Source organism: Apus apus, chromosome 3 (assembly GCF_020740795.1).
Source record: "Apus apus isolate bApuApu2 chromosome 3, bApuApu2.pri.cur, whole genome shotgun sequence".
Classification (NCBI taxonomy): domain Eukaryota; kingdom Metazoa; phylum Chordata; class Aves; order Apodiformes; family Apodidae; genus Apus; species Apus apus.
The window spans coordinates 99,460,357-99,478,485 of NC_067284.1; the positions used below are offsets into that span (position 1 = coordinate 99,460,357).

An 18,129-nucleotide genomic window follows, 5' to 3' on the forward strand; every position below is an offset into this window, starting at 1 on the left:
TTTGTTTACAGTCTTGAGTCACTGAATCCTCCCTGTCAAGCAGAAAGTGTTCATTATAACCCAGGCACTTACTGCCTCCACAGCCCGCTCTTGAGTGATATCAAAACATAAGCTGGAGTGTTATTGTCACATGCCTTAGAGTTGGTGAATGGGCCGTGGATCCCAAAGCCTTGGGCGCTGAGTGGCATGTTTGGTCTTGTGGAGGAGCAATTCTGCCTCCAGTCCAGCATTTGCATCTCTCAGACAGTTGTCACAGCTGCTCCTGGTGATGTTGACTGTCATGTTTTTTAGTGCAAATGCACCTCCTCTGAATAGCTAGGCAGTGGTTACACTCCATAGCTTGTGGATTTTCTTTTTATTCTTTATCTCTCTGACCTTTATTTGAGTCAGTGCTGAGAGCCAGGTGCTTTGAGGCTGGAAAGTGGACAGGGCAGAGCAGACACATTTGCTTTCCTCCGTTTACTTCCAGCTTGGGGCCTTTCATTGCTCTAAAGAAAGAGCAGCTCCTGCAGCCTCCCATCAGCCGGGCTCCCAGCGCCGGCACTGGCCGCGGCATTCTCACTTCTGCCGCTGCGGAGGGGCGGCTGCTGAGCAGGAGGAAATGAGTCTCAGCAGGCACAAATCTATTGCGGCGGGTTTTATTCTTTCCATTTCTTTCAAATGGAAAACAATCTGAGCAGTTTCGGAGGATGAGGGGTATAAATCTGTCTGCTACTATTTATACTGTGCTTGTCACTACAGTGTCTAAATGCTTAAAGTGCATAGTTGCTGCCTAACCCGAAGTGGTCTTCAAGCCACTTGGGCTGTCAAGAACAAGCACGTCTCAGACCAGCAGTGGAGAGGAGTCCCAGGGGACATCCACGTCTCCTTCTTGCTCCTGTTCAGGCTGTGGCAGGTTGGCTGTTGGACACGAAGTCCTTTGGGGTATTGTGGCAGTGCAAGGGTGATAGCATGGACCTCCCTGCTTGACACAATGTTGAATGGTGACCCAGAGGATTGACTATCATCAAGTGCAATAAGCACCTGCTTTACTATCCAGTAATACCAAAAGGAAAGATTTCTGGTGCTAAGCCTCACACACCACACTGAGTGCTGTTCTACTTTGGGTGGGTAGACAGCAGTGGTTAAACTGGGTGAGTGTCTTTTGAATGAGGCAATAAAAATGGGTCTGTCTGTTCTGGGTGGGTATTTTAATAATCTTCCTTTTGCCTTTACTTGAATAGTAAGTTACCTCTTTTCTGTCTTATCTCTTTCAAACATGCTTTTGCTTTCACCACGTGAACCTACGTGTTATTCTTTATTCCCAAATTCTACATGGGCATTCTAATAATATTAAAACCACTGATACATTGAAGTACTTTTAAAACTGTTGTTGTTAGTAATTTTTTTATTGACTGAATTTTTTATTGGTAATATTGTTGGCAGCAGTCCATGTCTGCCTGGCTGGAGGCCAGTTTGAGCTCAGCAGGATGAGCCCTATTGTTCAGCAGACTTGGATTTTGTTAAACTCTGCAACAGAAATATGTGTCAGGAGATTTGCAGCTATAAATTGGATCATGTTGGTGAGGTTGGGAACTCAATACAAAATTGGACATTTCACCATGCCTGTTGCTAAATATGTTTATGCATGTTTCCTCCATGGGTTTAAAAAAAAAAACAACCTGAAAAAAGCTAGACCTGTTGAGCTCTCTTTTTACCTTATACAGCCGGTACTTTCTTTGATGTTGAGGGGTTGAAAAATGCAGCAAGGCTTGGTTTTGTGCACTGCAATGTTAAAAGCAAGTCTGTTTTCCCTTTTTTCTCTGTGTGTTACAGGCAGTCAGATGCCACCGCAGCCTCCTGGCAGCCAGTCAGAATCCAGCTCCCACCCTGCCTTGAGCCAGTCACCAATGCCACAGGACCGAGGTTTGTTAGGTGTTGGGGCTTTTCTAGTTGGTGCCAAATGCAGCCTGGGTTTTAAGTCGCACATTAGCAATGTGAGATTTCCTGGTATTTCTTTTATTTTCCTAGGGAATATAATGACAGTCCTCATTGTAGAGGGCTCAGGGGGGTTTCTTTTCTGGGGAAGGAGCAGTTGAATAGCAGGTTTTACCAAAACATAATTGGAAACAAGTCTTTCTCAAAGTACAGTGAATGCCCGGAGTATAAAGGCAGTTTGCTGTAAATACTTGAGTCATGTCCTAGAGAATTCAACTTCCCCTTGTCTGTCTGGAATGAAGTTGTATAGAAATAGTGCTAGCTACAAGCACTGCAGTTTTGCTACTGTTCTTAAAAATCTCATCCCTGAAGTCTTTGCATGGAGGCAATAGCTAATCCCCTGGCCAGTTCCAGAATAAAAAGTATCTTTAAATATAAATGGAAATCAACAATTTAGACCAAAGATTTGGAAAACTTGCAAAAGAAAACCTTGCAGGCAACACCACTGTTCTGAGGATGCTTCCTAACAAGTACTCACAAAAATAAACTGGGCTTTTTTTTTTTTTTTCTTAATGTTGTGATTTATAAATGTTAAGCCCTTTTCCTTTCCTCTCCTTCCTCCCTAGCTCATGAAAAATAGTTGTCACAGCTTTGTTATGTGCCCATACATACCATCAACTGCTGTAAACTGGGCATCCTGTCCATGCAGTGGTTAATGTGCCAGTGACAAGCTTACAAAACAGACACATGGTAACTGTGATAAACATGGAGTTATTTATGAAGTGCCCCTCCTAAAATGTCTTGCTACCAGAAATATTCCAAGTAGCACCATATGGGGATACCATAAATACTAGAAGTTTTCTCACAGTGAAACAAGTTGAACTCACAGAATGACAAAATTCTGGGATAGCATCCAGGAGGAACTAAGAGGACTCACAAAAGAAGTATTTTTCAGTATTGCATGTCCTCTCCTCCAGGAATGCTGATTAATGAGAACATCAAACACAGAATTCCACCTTCAACTAGTTGGTTTTCTTTCGATTTCGGTCATTCTTTATACACAATTGTTAGTGCAGGGACTTTTTTTTCCCTTGAAAAGAATTTAGAATAATGTACATGTTTGGCAAAAAAAGAATTACCTCAGTACCTAATACAAATACATGATCCTTTGAGGGGCAGAATGTCACAAGGCAGCTTGAATGCATTGGATTGAGGCTTTGAAGACCCAAGCATCTCAGAAAGATGCATACATTTCCTGGCGTGGCTGGGTCTTGGTGCAAAATGTTACATTGCCCGATAGGAATTATTTCTGCTGTGTGTGTTCCTGACCTGGCCTTGAGGAAGAGTTAGGCTGGTCTGACAGAGCTGGAAGAGTTGAACCTCTCTGTTGCTGCTTTAGAACAAAACTGAGGATCGTTGTATGGTCAGGAGAGGCAGAGGGGTATTCAAAAGTAAAACAGAGAAGACAGTCACCATAACTGAGAAGTCAAACAAGTAAATAAGAGTGAGAGGAATAAAATTAATAGATTAATTTAGTCTGGTTCTTCCTCTGGGTTAGGGGAGTGAGAATTGTGGGTGTGTTCTTAGAAACAATGTGTTTGGAAATGTTGCAGATTTTGCACTCTTCATATTCAAAATCTGGTGTAATATGCATGATCCTGGTGACCCAGCTTGTACAAGAAGTCCATTTGTTTCATGCAGCGGATACCAAATTTGTAACTAGCTAGTATTGATTTTGCAGAAGATGTTCCCCAAAGCTTCTCTAAAGTCTGTGCTATTCGCACATAAACATGCATGCATTCCCTTTTGCACCCTGTCATTGATTAGAGGCTCCTTTGAAATGGAAAACTTCACCTTTTAAAAAGGCTGTTACATTAGTTGATTCCTTTGCTTCCTTGAACTGGTTTCCACTGAACTTGAAGAAAGGAAGGAGGGGGAGTGATGGGGACTCAAAGGGAAGGTGCTTGTCTTTTACTGATAAAAACCTGAGCAGAAAATCGTTGCTGCTAAGGACGCCTCATCCATAGGCATCTATTACAGTAATTTAAACTCTTGGCTTACTGATACACTTTCGCAGAAAAAGAAAAGAAAACAAAAAACTCAAAGACCCCTCCATAGGATACGGTTATGTTGTTTGTTTTAGCACTTTGTATAACATTTCTTGCCTTCTTTAGAGAGATAACTGAATGAACAAAAGACTACTAATTGCTTCTTGAGCAGAATCGTCTGCTCTCAGTACTTGGAAAAAAATTTACCAGATATTGCAAAGCTTGATTGACATATGGAGTCTGAGCTGTAACACTTTCGGATGCTAAACCACTACCTTGAACCATTAAGTTTACTCTATTTTATTATGAAAATGTTTGATTATATTTTACCATACTTTCCGTGGTTACTCAGCACCCAGCTGGGATCTTTATGTTTGCCCTCCTAAGACTATACATCCCTTTTCTTACAGTTCAGCATGAAGTAATGAGCATATTTTTACATGTACATTCTGTGTGTAGAAGGAGGGAAGCTTTAGCATGCATATGTACAGCAGCAGGAATTTCTTGGGGGACTGGATCTTCATGCTCTTCAGCTTGCTTTTTATATAGCTTATTTCATACTTTTTGTAATAAACATAAAAATGCTTACCTTTAAAAATAACTTGAAAATTTTATATGTCCTGCTTAAGCTGTAGGACATTTGGACCTGGGTCAGTGTAAATGGATTGTGCTGTTCTAGGCAGCCCACTTCTGTTCTCATCCCAGAATCGGTACCTGGCCACTGTTGTTTGATGCACAAGCAATGAAACTTTTCAGTTCTACCAACATGTATTGTCTACCTAGGCAATAAAAAATTGCATGTACCTGTATGTACATTATCTATGTATCAGCTCACGTGTCTGTGAAAGTTCTGGGGCTTAAAGTAAGTCCCATGCACCTTAATGGACTGTCAAAGCCAGAGAGTTCGGAGACAGAGGGACAGGCTGTGCAGGACTGGAGTCAGAAGGTGGCCATGGCTGCTCATCTGCACATTCACTGAACTGCTGCTGCTGAGTCCCAGCAATTGCAGTTACTTGGGGATACCACATGAAAACATAGTCACAACTAATTAGCTGGTCATTGAAATTTGCTTTGCTTTTGAGGAGAAAGGGGATGTCTGTTTTGGTATTTGTTTCTTGATATAGCTACTCCAAACTTTCCTTTACCATGACAAAATGTAGAGCTTTGATATTTTTGTGTTTATTGAAGTCAAAGCTTTTTATAAACTATAGTTACAACAGCCCCCAAAGGTAGGGCAGTGCTGATACCACAGCTGTCATAACCATTTGGCAAATAATGGGGGTACATAGTAGCTTGACTTCTCTGTATTCAGCTGTACCTACCTACCTCGTCTGGGTTTTGGAAGCTGCACTTTAGGAATGTGCTTAGTAGCTAGAACTGCTCAGTGGGTTAGAATTTGTTTGTATAGGTCAAAGAAGAATGCAGCATATCCAGACTGACTCCCTAAATCAGTGTCCTGAAGCTTCAGCGTGAAAAAGAAGCCTTCCTTCCTGGCCACCAGCTTATACTCCCACTCTTTTGTAACCCGATGGAGATGTCCATATATGTACCTGAATACTCGCCTATGCAACAACAATAGGAGAATATGTGTCACAAAAATGTTGAAACAGACACTTTAACCCCTGCAGAAGTGAATGCTTCCTTACCTAATTTTGGAAAAGCTTAGAAAACTTACCTACTTTTAAGTAGTCTTTTTCATGTTTATAGAGTTGGATATGTACAAGTTGGGTTTCAGTCTAGTATTAAAATAGTGATTTGGGAGCTCCTGAAAACCATTGAATTTAATGGAAATAGTTAATGACTTCACATTATTACTCTAGCAAGCACTCTCATAATGGGGATACTTAAAGAAGCCTTATTTATTAGTGCAAATGTATATGGGTCAGAATTAATTTTTAAAAAATCTTTAATTGTTTTCCCCTTATAATTTTCACAGCGGTATGTAGTTAAATATTCATGATAATGCTGATGATATGCTAAAGGTCTGAAATAGAACTGGAGTCTCAAAATCAACACAGGTTATTTAACCCTTTTCATCTAATGCACCATTGGGGACTTGCTCAGTGAAATCCCAGAGCACTGGAATAATTAGAAGATAGTAATGAGGATTTAATTAGTCCTTGAGATATGCTGAAATAGGACCACTGAGAACTTTTCTGTTTGGACATGGATTGCAAGCAGAATTGATGCCGTTGCAGCTGCTGTGATGTGCTGGAAAATGTATTCCATTGCTGGAGGCATTTTCATGGCACCATTCTGTGCCTGTCAGATCTACGTGGAAAGTGCCTGGAGTTAACACCTCCAAAATTGTTGAATAGTAGCCTTCCTCTTCTCTGTCACCTCCTCCCAGTACCTTTTCTTTTTTCTTTTTTTTATGCCATCCTTTCCATTCTAAGCTTTATTTCTTTCCGTTGTTGACAGGATTCAGCTTTTGAGGATTGTTGTACAGTTGTATGCTCTATTAAAAACGTATCACAGGCAGGGAAAGGGAATAAGAAACTGCAAGCTTTAGGAGTACAGGTGTTATACTAAGCAAAATATGGATCTTTTTGACACAACTGCTTGTAAGCTTTATCCTCAGGTCTAGTCCTTATTTAGTATTAGATCTTCACAGAAGTTATATTTGTCAGTAGCTGCAATGTAGTAAATTTAAATAGCTCTTTTGGCAGCCAAGATGTTATCCAGCAAGAGGTAGTAACAGATGGGATGTGATCAGGCATTTTGATGTTCTCTTTGTGCTTCCCTATAAACACTAAGCAGCAACTGAATTCCTGTAACTACAATTTCCTAATTTGCCCATTAGATTTCATATTGGTATTTTTCTCCCCTTTAACTGTTTTCTGGGCATGCTTATTGGTATGCAGTCATCACATAAATTCCACTGTCTTCTAACAAAATACACTTTTTTGCTTGTGTGGAAGACACAGAATACCAATTGTGTGATTTGCACCTACAATTCCTGATCAGATTGATGGCTTAATACTGACATTTGGTGGTAGAGATTATTTTCCCTGAAATCTATTTTCTTCTTTAAAAAAAAATAATAAAAATAAATGAAACCAGGAGGAAGAAAATAGATCAAAGAATATTTATTGCAACAAAAAAAGATATTGCAATTTGCTTTCAGATCTTAAGAAGACTTTTTCTATGAGAATACCTTTTTTGCTCTCATTTGGGGATTTGGGGTCTATTCAGAGCACTGAGGAGCTAGAGTATAAAATGATTCTTGTCATTAAAATTCTTCTGCTTGCCATGTTAACGATGACACCACTTAAGGTTAAATCAGACTTGGTAATAAGTTTACTTGATGTAGACTGAAGTGTTTCATGCTCTTTAAGAAAGATGCTTGAGACATGCACTGAGTGCAAAGCCACAGGTTTGCTTGAGTGCCTCTTCTACCTTTCTCCAAGTGGGTCAGTGAGCAGGAGCTGAGCTCCATCCAGCTGGTACACAGGAACACTGCCAAGCTGGGAGGAAATGTTCATACCCAGGAGACTGGGCTTAGAGGAACTGAGCCCTCAACAGACAGAAAAGTGCATCATGTAAGGAGGAAAAGTTGAAACTGTCACACTAACTCTGTAAAACATATCTTTTTCATCTCAAGCTATGTGATGAAAGTGCAACATGATGCATAAGAACATACAGAAATGTTCTGTGTGTGAAATCAGTCATGCAGTAGAGCCACATGCTAAACTTCTTCAGTGGCTCAAAAGGTTACATTAGTTTCTCAGTGTAGTGAGCACTGAATTTATCAACTAAATTTATCTTTATAAAGAATCAGGCCGGAATTGATTTTTAGCAGTGTATTTTTAATTTGCTTGTAAAAGGTTGATGTGATTACTCATGACCTACACTAAATATACATCAGTATTGGCCATCTGCAAGGAGAATCAAGGGAAGAAAGCGTATGATTTACATGTGGTAAGCCACACTGAGAGAGGGCAAAACTGCAGAAGTAAGATTTGAAGTAGATAATATCTGTACAATCAAAACCCAGAGTCAGGTCTCCCAAGTAAATTTTGTATACTAGCAGCTGGTTGTTGCTTTCTTCTTCCTGATGTTAAATCTTGTTATACTTGGGGATGAATCTTTATTTCATTTTTCAAACTAAATTGGGGATTTTCTTTTTGAAATTAGGGAGCAGAATTGAATTATTCTGAGAGAGTTTATATAGTTGCCAGCAGAGAGACTTCTCAATAGGAAAGTTTCCACTGACTTCATTAGGCAGCCATCAAATTCCCTGCCTCTGGGCTCAGGGAGCAAGATAAGCCACAAGTAGTCGCTGATGAAGAACTTGACAAAGTGATAGTTGATGTTGCTGTCACCAGACTCTATGTAAAGTTACTGGGTATGATCCCTGTCCCTGGGACAGCTTCACGTTGTGGCCTATAAACTGCGAGCTGCCTGTGGTCTGCCTGTTCAGTAGCACCATGTTTTCCAGGACACTGCTGCCTCAGTACCTAAGTTAACCCTTCTATGAAGCTTCTCTAAAAATATTGAACCTCTGATTTAAGACCCTTTGTGTCTTTTTAACTTAATATATAGGGCAGTGAGCTGAAGTCTCTGTAATGTATATATTAATAGCTAACACTGGATAGTTCCTTCTATCCCAAAGGATCCCAAAAGGTTGCAGAATAAACACTCATCAGGGAACAGCTGCGAATTGAGAAAGCAAAAAATCAGTCAAATCATAAATCATGGTAAAATAAGACTGAGATTAAGGCATTTGGGGACAACATGCCGATTTTATTTTTTTTATATATATATTATTTATTTTTCCTGTGTGCAAGACAGAAAAGACACATTGTGTGTATTTTAGTCCTGTCCACTAATTCTATAGATATCTCATGTTGTCCAATATATTTACTTCAGGAAAAGAAAGAGCTGAGTTGATCCATGGAACCTTTGAACAGGAGTCTCAAGGGAGGGTAAATTTTTCAAACCAGAAATTTAGACCATTAAGCCTGCAGGCCTTTCACATTACATGTTGAAAAATGCCATTCCTTCTTTGCTCTCCTTCACGATTTTCATAAGTATGCATGTTATTAGGGAAACTTAGACAAATGTTGATTGTATAAAGCAGACAGACTTTGCAGGTTTTTCATGTATGTTACTGCTCAGATTGATTCCAGCAGCCCAAGCTACCTACTGAAATTGAGAATTCTGTTTGGGAACAATCGGGAGGGCAGGGTGGGGTGCATTTGTGCTGCAATTCACTGTTACCTGATTTTCTAAGCACTATAGTAAAGCATCTTGTGTAACAAATTATGTGTAAGATGGTGGATGAGCCATGTTTTTTTGTTCTGTCCGTGCATCAGCATCTCCACAAGTGTCTTTCCTTCTCTGCCCTCAGTACTGCACTTAAAATTTACAGGAGAGAGCATTGCACAAGGTCTGCATTAGGAAAGGTTGAATATTTCTTCCCCAGCTACCATCTGGGTAATCTGTCTGATCCTTCCCCAGTTTCTAATTCATCAATGATAGATTATATGAATGTCAAGGCTATGCAGTAGCAGAGGGAGGTTTAGGGGTGGGGAAAATTTAAACATTATTGCATGCAATACATAGGCTGAGTTTTGTAATATCAGAGAGAGAAGCAGAGGAGATTCAGCCAGTTAACCTAATAGCACAGCTGGTAAAACACTAGGGGGTCTGGGTTAAAACCTTAGCTAGGTCATTAGTTTCCATTTTCCCCAAAGCTATTCACATTGTGAAGAGAAGCAGACAAATAAACAGTGAGGAGACTGTAAGATAGATGTTAAAGCCTAAAAAGAGAATACTTTTAAAGAAAAATAAAACAAATCCAGTGCTTTTTCTTAAACAAAATATCGATCCTTTTGTGAAAAGGAGAAATACTGCAGTGATCTTTGCAGGAAGCCCAGATTTTGCCAAGGTGATATTTTCTGTAGCTTATGTTTCACATAAGCAAAGAAACATCCTTTGTTGAATGTGTGTGAAGAAATGTGGTGGTGGTTCTGCAGATACTGGCAGATGCCCACATGAAAATACATTGTCCAGGTACCAAAAGGAAACTCTGTCACTGATACTCTGGCCCAGGGAACTTCAGATGTTTTTAGTAGCACTCTGGTGGACTTGGAGAAGATGACAAGGTTTTATGTAGGCTGAATATAGAGGCCAGTTTAGAAATTAGATAATTTTTTTGGTCACAGTTGATGGCAAAACAGTAAAGAATTTTCTCATAAAAACTCTTTGGGACTCTTTAAAAAATAGATTGTGATTTGAGAAAGAATTTAGGATTTTTAAATATTTTTCAGCTTTTATATCAGTAACAAACCCCTTACTAGCAAGAAGATTGTTAGCCTTCTTGTTAGAGGCTAAAGAATAAGCCATTTGTCCTATATGAGTGGTATAAGTACTTTGGGTTTTTTTGTGCTGCTGCCCTTCAGTTGCCCAAATTGCTTCTCAACAGCAGTGTTCACTTGGCATCAGGGATATTAGCAAAGATCTGGTGTATTCAGTACCTAAGCATTGCCTGTGTCATGCTGCTGTTTGCGACACATGTAACAGGTTCATAACAGAGCCGTGCCAAGATACTGTTTTGCTGCAGTGCTGTAACTTAGCTGTGCTAAATATGGATCAGAATCTTGTTCACCATCTGTTTGTGAAGGTGTTTTACTTATCTGTTTTGTGTTTGGTTTTTTTCTTTTGTTTTGTTTTTTACCTGCCTATTACCTGGACAGGAATACTGAGAATTAGTATTTGCATCATCTAAATGGGGTTGACACTGCAAGCTGATCTACTCCTGCTCACCAACCCATCCCCCTGTAGTGTACATTACAAAGTCAGATGTTCCATGTATGACTAACGTAGGTTTCATACCAGTCAGCTGGGCATGTTTTAGTAGGTCTGGCTTGTGGAAAGAGAAGAAAAGAGCTGAGGTATCTATCTTGAATGTAAAGAAATGCAGTGCCAGCTTGCTCTAAAGCCCAGTTTTTTTATGCCATCCACATGGTTTCACTTGATTTACTTGGTTTATATTCTGGTATGTGGGTCAAACCTTCCCCAGTTTCTTCGTTGCTGTTAATTGATTGGACTTACATAAAATTTTTGCCTGCTTAGATTTTTTGCAATATCTAAATCTCTCACTGAGTCCTTTTTAATGCATGTATTCTAAGTAGCACCTTAGGGAGGTACCACACCATTCTTTGCTAGTAACAAGTAAGCTTATGGCAAGATAGCGCTGTCCCCCCGTAAGCAACGGCACAGCAGCTCAGCTCAGCTCCAGGTTTGACCACAGCACTTGAAGATGTTTGTTGCAGTACTGTCTTTGGAGACAACCTGGTTGCATATTTAGGGTCCTGCTATCTCAGGCTTATGCAAGAGTAACCTACTCTTTTGATTACTAAAACACTTAATTTACGTGTGAATCTTGTTCTGTTGGATGTTCCCTCACAGTGCTCTGAGGTGCTGACTTTGGACATGTTTAGCTGGGTAAAAACCCAGATGTGCATGGTTCACCAGTCCAAAGACTTCCTGAGCTGTCCTTGCCATCTCAGATGGGTGGGCTAGAGAAAATTTCAGTCTAACTGTGATCTTCCTGAGCATTCTCCCGTTGCCAAATTTTATTAAATCCCCTGCACAGAATATTGGTTTTTGTTTAACTCTACCCTGCCACTTCTGTCTCAGTGTTGTTTACCCGTGGATGAGCTACATTTGGGAGCCACTGGATTAGGTCCATCTCAATTCTGTTACATTCTCTGGTGAAAATCCTGAGATAGTGAATATAACCCACATGGCTGTCTGAGGAAGGAAAGTCTGCCAGAAATTGTCATGGGTGTGCAAACATTTGCTCTTTTTTCTCAAGGGTAGTAGCCAGTGCCTTGCTAACATACCAAGCATAGGAAGTCTGTGTGCTTCCCTACACTACATACACAAATTTTTTCATTATAGGTAGTGGAAAATATCTATTTTCTCATATTTAATGTTTTGAGCTGAATTGTGAGTATGTTATTTTTCCCTAATTATTTGATGATGACTGAATGCATCCAATCTGTTTCTGCTTTTCTATTCTGTGATTTTCATAGTAATAAGCCTGTGTAGCCTCTTCTTTAGCCTCTGCCCTTGACCAAGGGGAACTTCCTTATTCCTTACTCAGAAAGGTTCCTCTGTTGTTTTGGTCCAATACTCTGTCACTAAGCATGCCTCTCTAGAAAAAAATTATAATCTGATGTATCTTTTATTATTTAAATTCTTTTTTGCAAAGTACTGTTGCAAGTTGTATCTTTCCCCATTTTTTATTTATCATATGTGTAATTTAATTATGATCTGCTAGCACTGTAAACTCCAGAGTTTTCCTGAGCTTAAAATGAGTAAGCATTCCTGTGCTTTCAGGTTTAATTCATTCATGAAAATCAATGCACTGCTCGTAGCTAAATCAAAGGACCTCTCATTGACCATGGGTTAAGTGTGTGCCAGTAGACAGTTGCTGTCCATCAGCTGATATGCAATAACTGGATACTTTGCAGTCAGTTCCTTGTGTTTGAACTTCTGCTTTCCTGGGAAGGTTTTTTTCGTATTCAACCCAAGACTTTATAATAACAAAAGAACCCATTTCAGATTTTACAGCACCACCCCGCACATTTGGTGGGTGTTTTTCATTATTAGTGCTAAAGAGATAGCTTTCTACTAAGCTAAAAGAAGAAAATATGCTGCTACCTGACCATTTTTAAACCTTGGATATATGTTCTATTTAAACATGCAAACATATTTTATTATAGCTAATTATTTGTAGTTAATTGTTAATAGTATGCTAGTGTTTCATTTACCACTAAAAAAATGCAAAGATGAATCTACAACTTTAAATTGAGCTTCAATCAAGACAGCCATTCTTCAGGTACATAAATGTAGTATCAAAAATAACTAAAAAGGAAGGCAGTACTTCTGGCAGGCTCACTTTATTCAGCTAGTCCTGAAATAGCTTAGTTTGCCAAAATCCTCTCCAGTGTTATTTCATAAGTAATCTCTTGTTATGATAGCAAGTAAATAGCATCTGCACTTCTTTTATCACCAATATTAAGGGAAGGAGGTAGATTTGTTCACTGATGAGCATGTTGCCATTGCAGTTTTTAAAGTTTTAACTTGTAGCTTTTTCCTAGCAGTTTATTTAAAAGACAAACGTACCTTGTTGTCACAGAGGTTGACATGTCAGATGCAGTCTGGCTGTTTAATCACTCCGCCGCCTTTACTCCAGTGCAGCTCTAATGTAATCCTACTTCCCTTCTTTACAAAAGCAATCTTTATCTTAGATCTAATTTTCTGGAAAGAAAATTTATTTATTTTTGTATCGGCCATAAAATGAAGTTGAACACTGGGGAAAATGTGTATAAATAAGAAAAAATGAATGTATGCCAGCTGCTCCCTTTCATTTCTGATAAGATTTCTAGAATTGATGTTGTTTTCTCTTTATGATGCAAGAATGTTAACATCTTGACCAGGAACCCCTTTTCTCTCTAAGACATCTGAGCTTACTGCAAATATTTGAAATACTTGAAACTCATGCACTGATCTCTGAACATTCACTGGGATCTCACAGAAGTAGATGAGGACAGACTCCCCTGTTGCAATGGAATCCAGATCACAGTAAGAACCTGATTTTACCTTCTCCACATCACATCGATAGCTGAAATGACTTCTCTGCTCCCTGGAATGAAGTTGGAGTGTGTCCTATTTTAAAGCTGTGCTTCAGCGTACCATACAGACAGTGATAGGAGATAATGCAGCATGGCTATTCTTCCTGAATTTCAGGCTTCCTTTTCTTTAGTTCTTTACCTGTCCATGCTCAAGAGAAGACAGCAAAGCCAGCCTCATGTGAGAGGGACCTCAGGTCCTCTGTGATGGTGAAACTCATGCCTCACATAAAAAGCTGTTATGCAGTCGGTTTCATTCTTGTTGTGTTAATCAACATCTCTGTAAACTAAGGCCAGAGCATGAGTTTGAGTAGTACCACACAGTTACCTCTGCTGTTGAATTACTGGTGTGCCCCATGGCATGGCTTTGGCCAGTGCCTGTGAGCACTCCACGAGCCGTGGCCCATGGCATGGATAAGGTAGCAAAAGGGACTGTGCGCAGGAGTTGTGCAGATAAGACTACCAGGATTGAGGGGGAAGGTTTAGCTGGATTGACATCACACATGCCACAATGACCTCCAGGCCAGGGAATGGTCCTGGCATGTTTTATGTATGGCTGTTCACATAGCCACGCAGTCTACTCCACAGCTTCAGAAACAAATGAGGAGAAGTTGCCTGAAGAAGAGGTCAATTTGAGTGAAAACATTTATTTCACTTATTACTCTGGTCCCTTCAGGAGCCCTTCTGGCAACAGAACTGGCAAAAACTGATGTTCTTCATGTTCTCCATTAGACATTAGTCCATGTTCTCCATTTAATTCAACAAACAGCAGTCCCTCTGCATCACCACTGGAAATCACGACAGCCTGTACAAATGATAACTTTTCAATGTGTCATCCATCCTTGTGGTCTTAAGAAAAGTACTGCCTGAGATAATAACTGGGCTTGAAAAATTGTTATCACTTACACAATCTTTGGAAAGTTATCTCATATAGATTAAAATGCCCATGGTGAACAAAACCCTCTCACTGCTGTACTAGATACAGGAGTAACTTCACTATCTTTATAATAAAAATCTTAGTGTGACCAGTACAGAATTTTTCATTTAAATAGATCCCACAAGTGTGATATATATGGTGTATGTCTGTCAAGAATGCAAGCATTTGTTTCATACAGACATACGATTGTATTAGGTTTCTAAATTAGTTACAGCACTGTCAGCAGAAGACATAGGCTTTGTAATAAGATTTGTGCGCTGAGTGGAACTATTTTAAAAATCGAGGGGTCTGTTTCAAAATAAAGCTAAATTGACAAGGTCACTCAGGCTTTCCTTTGCAGAAGTCTAGAGTTTTCCAACAAGTACAGATAAGATTCTAAGCCTCCATTTCAGCCTTATTTGCCATGCCACATGCCAGTGTGTGTGGTTTGGCTTCCTCTGAAGTGGGTGCCATGCTCTGACTTTGCAGTTCAGGTGTGATCGAATCCCCTGTCTTGTAGCTTTCACAAAGATCAGGAAAATTGTGCATATGCTGCTAATCCAGGCAGCTGTTAAGAGTTTTAGCACTTTATGAGTTGAGCTGTTCATAGCATGAAAGAACTGGGCACAAGGGGATGCAAGATCATCTCAGGTCCTGTGTTTTTTTCCTTACGACCTGCAGCATTGAGCTTGTCTCTCTGATGGAGTTTTAATGGATGGATAAATACACTATATAGCAAAGGTTTGTGGAGGGCTCAAAAAATTGTTTACATATGTTTGAACTCCAAGCCTGATCTCTGGTAAAGTACACCTTTCATTTCTGCATCATGGATACTGTCCCCTTCACGTAGCACTTTGTCACCAGTGTATGAACAGGGAAGCCAACCTGCAGGAAGGTCATTCACCCAGTGTCATCTACTGTGTCAGCAGTGCTAGGATGAGAAACTTACTCCTCTCAGTTCAGGATGTGCTTTTTGGGGCTGTGGTCCCACAGTGAGACCCCTAAGCCACCTAGTCATGGGAGCCATAGCACCTCAGTGTTTTCAGTCATGAGTTTGGTCATATGTCTATATGTGACTCAGAAAAAATTACCTCTCTTAATTAATCAGGCATCGAGCATTTGGTCTGTGTGGTGTTTGATTGTAACCAGTGGGAGAACACTCTAGCCCTTTGCTTCTGTCACCTTTGCTTTTGTCTCCTGCTTCTGTCTGTCTTCACGGCTTGTCTTTGCGTCTCACTCCCCTTTTCTCTTTTTTTCTGATCTTCCCTTCAACAGCTTCCAGTTGTCCACTCACCATCAGGGGGCATTGCCCTTACTTTCCTCTATTCCCTCCCTCATGTAAGGAAAGGTGTAATTAATGCTGCTGGGCAAGGTGTCTCTTGGCTTTCAACTTCACACCTTCCCATGCGCACACCACTAAAATTAATGGAGAGGAGGAGAAACAGGCCCTTTCCATAAATAATGCATCAGCCTTCTGTGGCCTCGAAGTGCAGGTGCCCAAACTGGTTGCAGGAGGGGCTGAAGCAGAGGGTTGCTGGTGGAGGTTGGCTGGCTGGGCAGCAGGGCCCCGTGTCTCCTGCTGCACCATGTGCCTGGGCAGCAGAGCAAACGCTGTCCGGTGCACTCGCCTTTCGCCTCACAGGGGAGTGTGAAGACAAAGTTCAATATGCAAGCAGAGCAGAAAAAAAAAGCAGATTTCCTCAAGAATTACGAAAAGAAACCTTGCTGTCTCCTCAGCACATTTTCTTCAACATAGAAAGCAGCACTAAACCCGTTCAGGGTAAAATGTTAGAAAGCCAGCACCCCTGTGTAGGCATTCCATTTCCCAGTTCATGAAAACTTTAAAAACCCTGCCACAAACCTCTTCTTCTCCCATTCACTAGGCTTAGTTCTGTTCCTTTATATGAAGCTTCTAGATTTTATAGCATTTCTCTAGGTCTCTTACTGCAGCTTTTGAACCTGAAATTAAATTTGGATTCATTAATGCATTTACAAAAGGAGAGAATGCAATACAGGTGTGTGGGGGACAGACCAGAAGAGGGACCTAGAGCACAAATACATACCAAAATTATTTTTTTGTTCTGGCCGTTATAGCTAGTCTTCACATAAAGGGAAGTTTTAGCCCTGGAGAGTTTGTAGGCAACAGGAGTATTTACAGTGGATTTCTATAGGCTAAATTTCTGTGTGCATTTTGGTAGCAACATAAAATTTTTGAAGTTGTGATACTCCCATCATAAATCATCAGGTGTCTTCCCTACTGCTTATTAGGGGATGCAGATAATTGCCTTTATGATAATTGCTTTTTTTTTTTTTTTTCCTGAAGATTGTTTTAATTTTGAAATCAGCAGACATTTGTGCCTAAGCAGGTCTGCCCTGTCCTTCCTTTAAAAGAAGTTTTTGAGCCTTCTATACAGGTTTTGTTTGTTGAGACAGGTTTGCTGACTTGGGGATGCATTTGTTTCTGTTCATAGGTACTGTAGCAGTTTTATGGATATCTTTAGTCTGAAAATAACTACAGAGATTTTTTTAATGTCAAAGATTTCTTAAATTAAGAACAGTATCCTGAATATTAATTTTTGCTTTGGCATTTTTTCGTTTAGGTTTTATGGCAGGCATACAGAGGAACCCCCAAATGTCACAGTATGGACCTCAGCAAACTGGACCTTCCATGTCACCACACCCCTCACCTGGAGGCCAAGTACATCCTGGAATCAGTAGCTTTCAGCAGAGTAATTCAAGTGGTACTTATGGGCCTCAGATGAGCCAGTATGGACCACAAGGTAAAATACTTGCTGATAATCTATATGATAATTTTTGTAAATAGATTTATAAAATAAATGTGTATTGTATAGGTAGGTAAGTATGTGATTTCTTTAAAAAAAAACAACAAACACACACAATGCCCTCCCTAAAAAAACCTTAAATGAACAAAACTGTCATCCAGAGATGGAGCTGCACCTTGCAGAACAAGCTGTTTCCATTATTAGCACCTTTCTCTGTATAAAAATAAGACCTTAAATTGGGCAAGGAAATGATGAATCTGTTGCAGTCAGGGCCGTTGTTTAGGAGCCCAAGCATGTCATCTCCGCAACAAGGCCACATTTGACCAAGCATGGAACAAGACTCACAACACTGATCCCAAAATAGGACTTCTTTTCTTAGATGAAATTCCAAGGCCAATCTGAAATTGTGTGGTGACTGTGAGGGTTGAAGTCGTCTAACAAGCATAATAATACAGTGGCTACTTTGGGAATATAACATTGAGCTCTTCATTCATACGATTTGTGAATCTTAACTAATTCTTCAGACTAAGACAGTTCCTCTTACTTTGCTTGTTTGACAGAATTGTGGGAGGACAAACAAAAATAGAATACACAGTTTCTGCCACTGGACAACCTTGAACTTTTCTATCGTTTTGCCTTTTATGGATAACCTTTATAAAGTATGTCTTGTTAGAGGCTTAATGAAGCTGAAGTCAAGCCACAGCCTACATAAGGGGCAGTATTTTCTTTAGAGGTACATAAAGAAGCTTTTCTATTTCAGCACTTCCTACTACTGGTTTCTTTCTTAAAATCCTCAAAAAGAACTGAAGCCAGGAATG

At 40.0% G+C, this 18,129-nt stretch overlaps 1 protein-coding gene across 6 annotated transcripts in view; it reads left to right on the forward strand.

Annotated features, from left to right (window-relative positions):
- Positions 1-18,129, forward strand: part of LOC127383389 (sorting nexin-9-like) — a 625,662-nt gene that overhangs the window by 246,047 nt on the left and 361,486 nt on the right. For 4 of the 6 annotated variants that reach the window (XM_051616250.1, XM_051616254.1, XM_051616252.1 and 1 more), the window contains 2 exons: positions 1,816-1,905; positions 17,129-17,308. The exons of 1 other annotated variant lie outside the window; for it this stretch is intronic. In XM_051616250.1, coding sequence (XP_051472210.1) covers positions 1,816-1,905; positions 17,129-17,308 — 270 coding nt within the window. The remainder of the gene's footprint in view (positions 1-1,815; positions 1,906-17,128; positions 17,309-18,129) is intronic. One more of the 6 variants, XM_051616253.1, reaches the window with a different exon arrangement.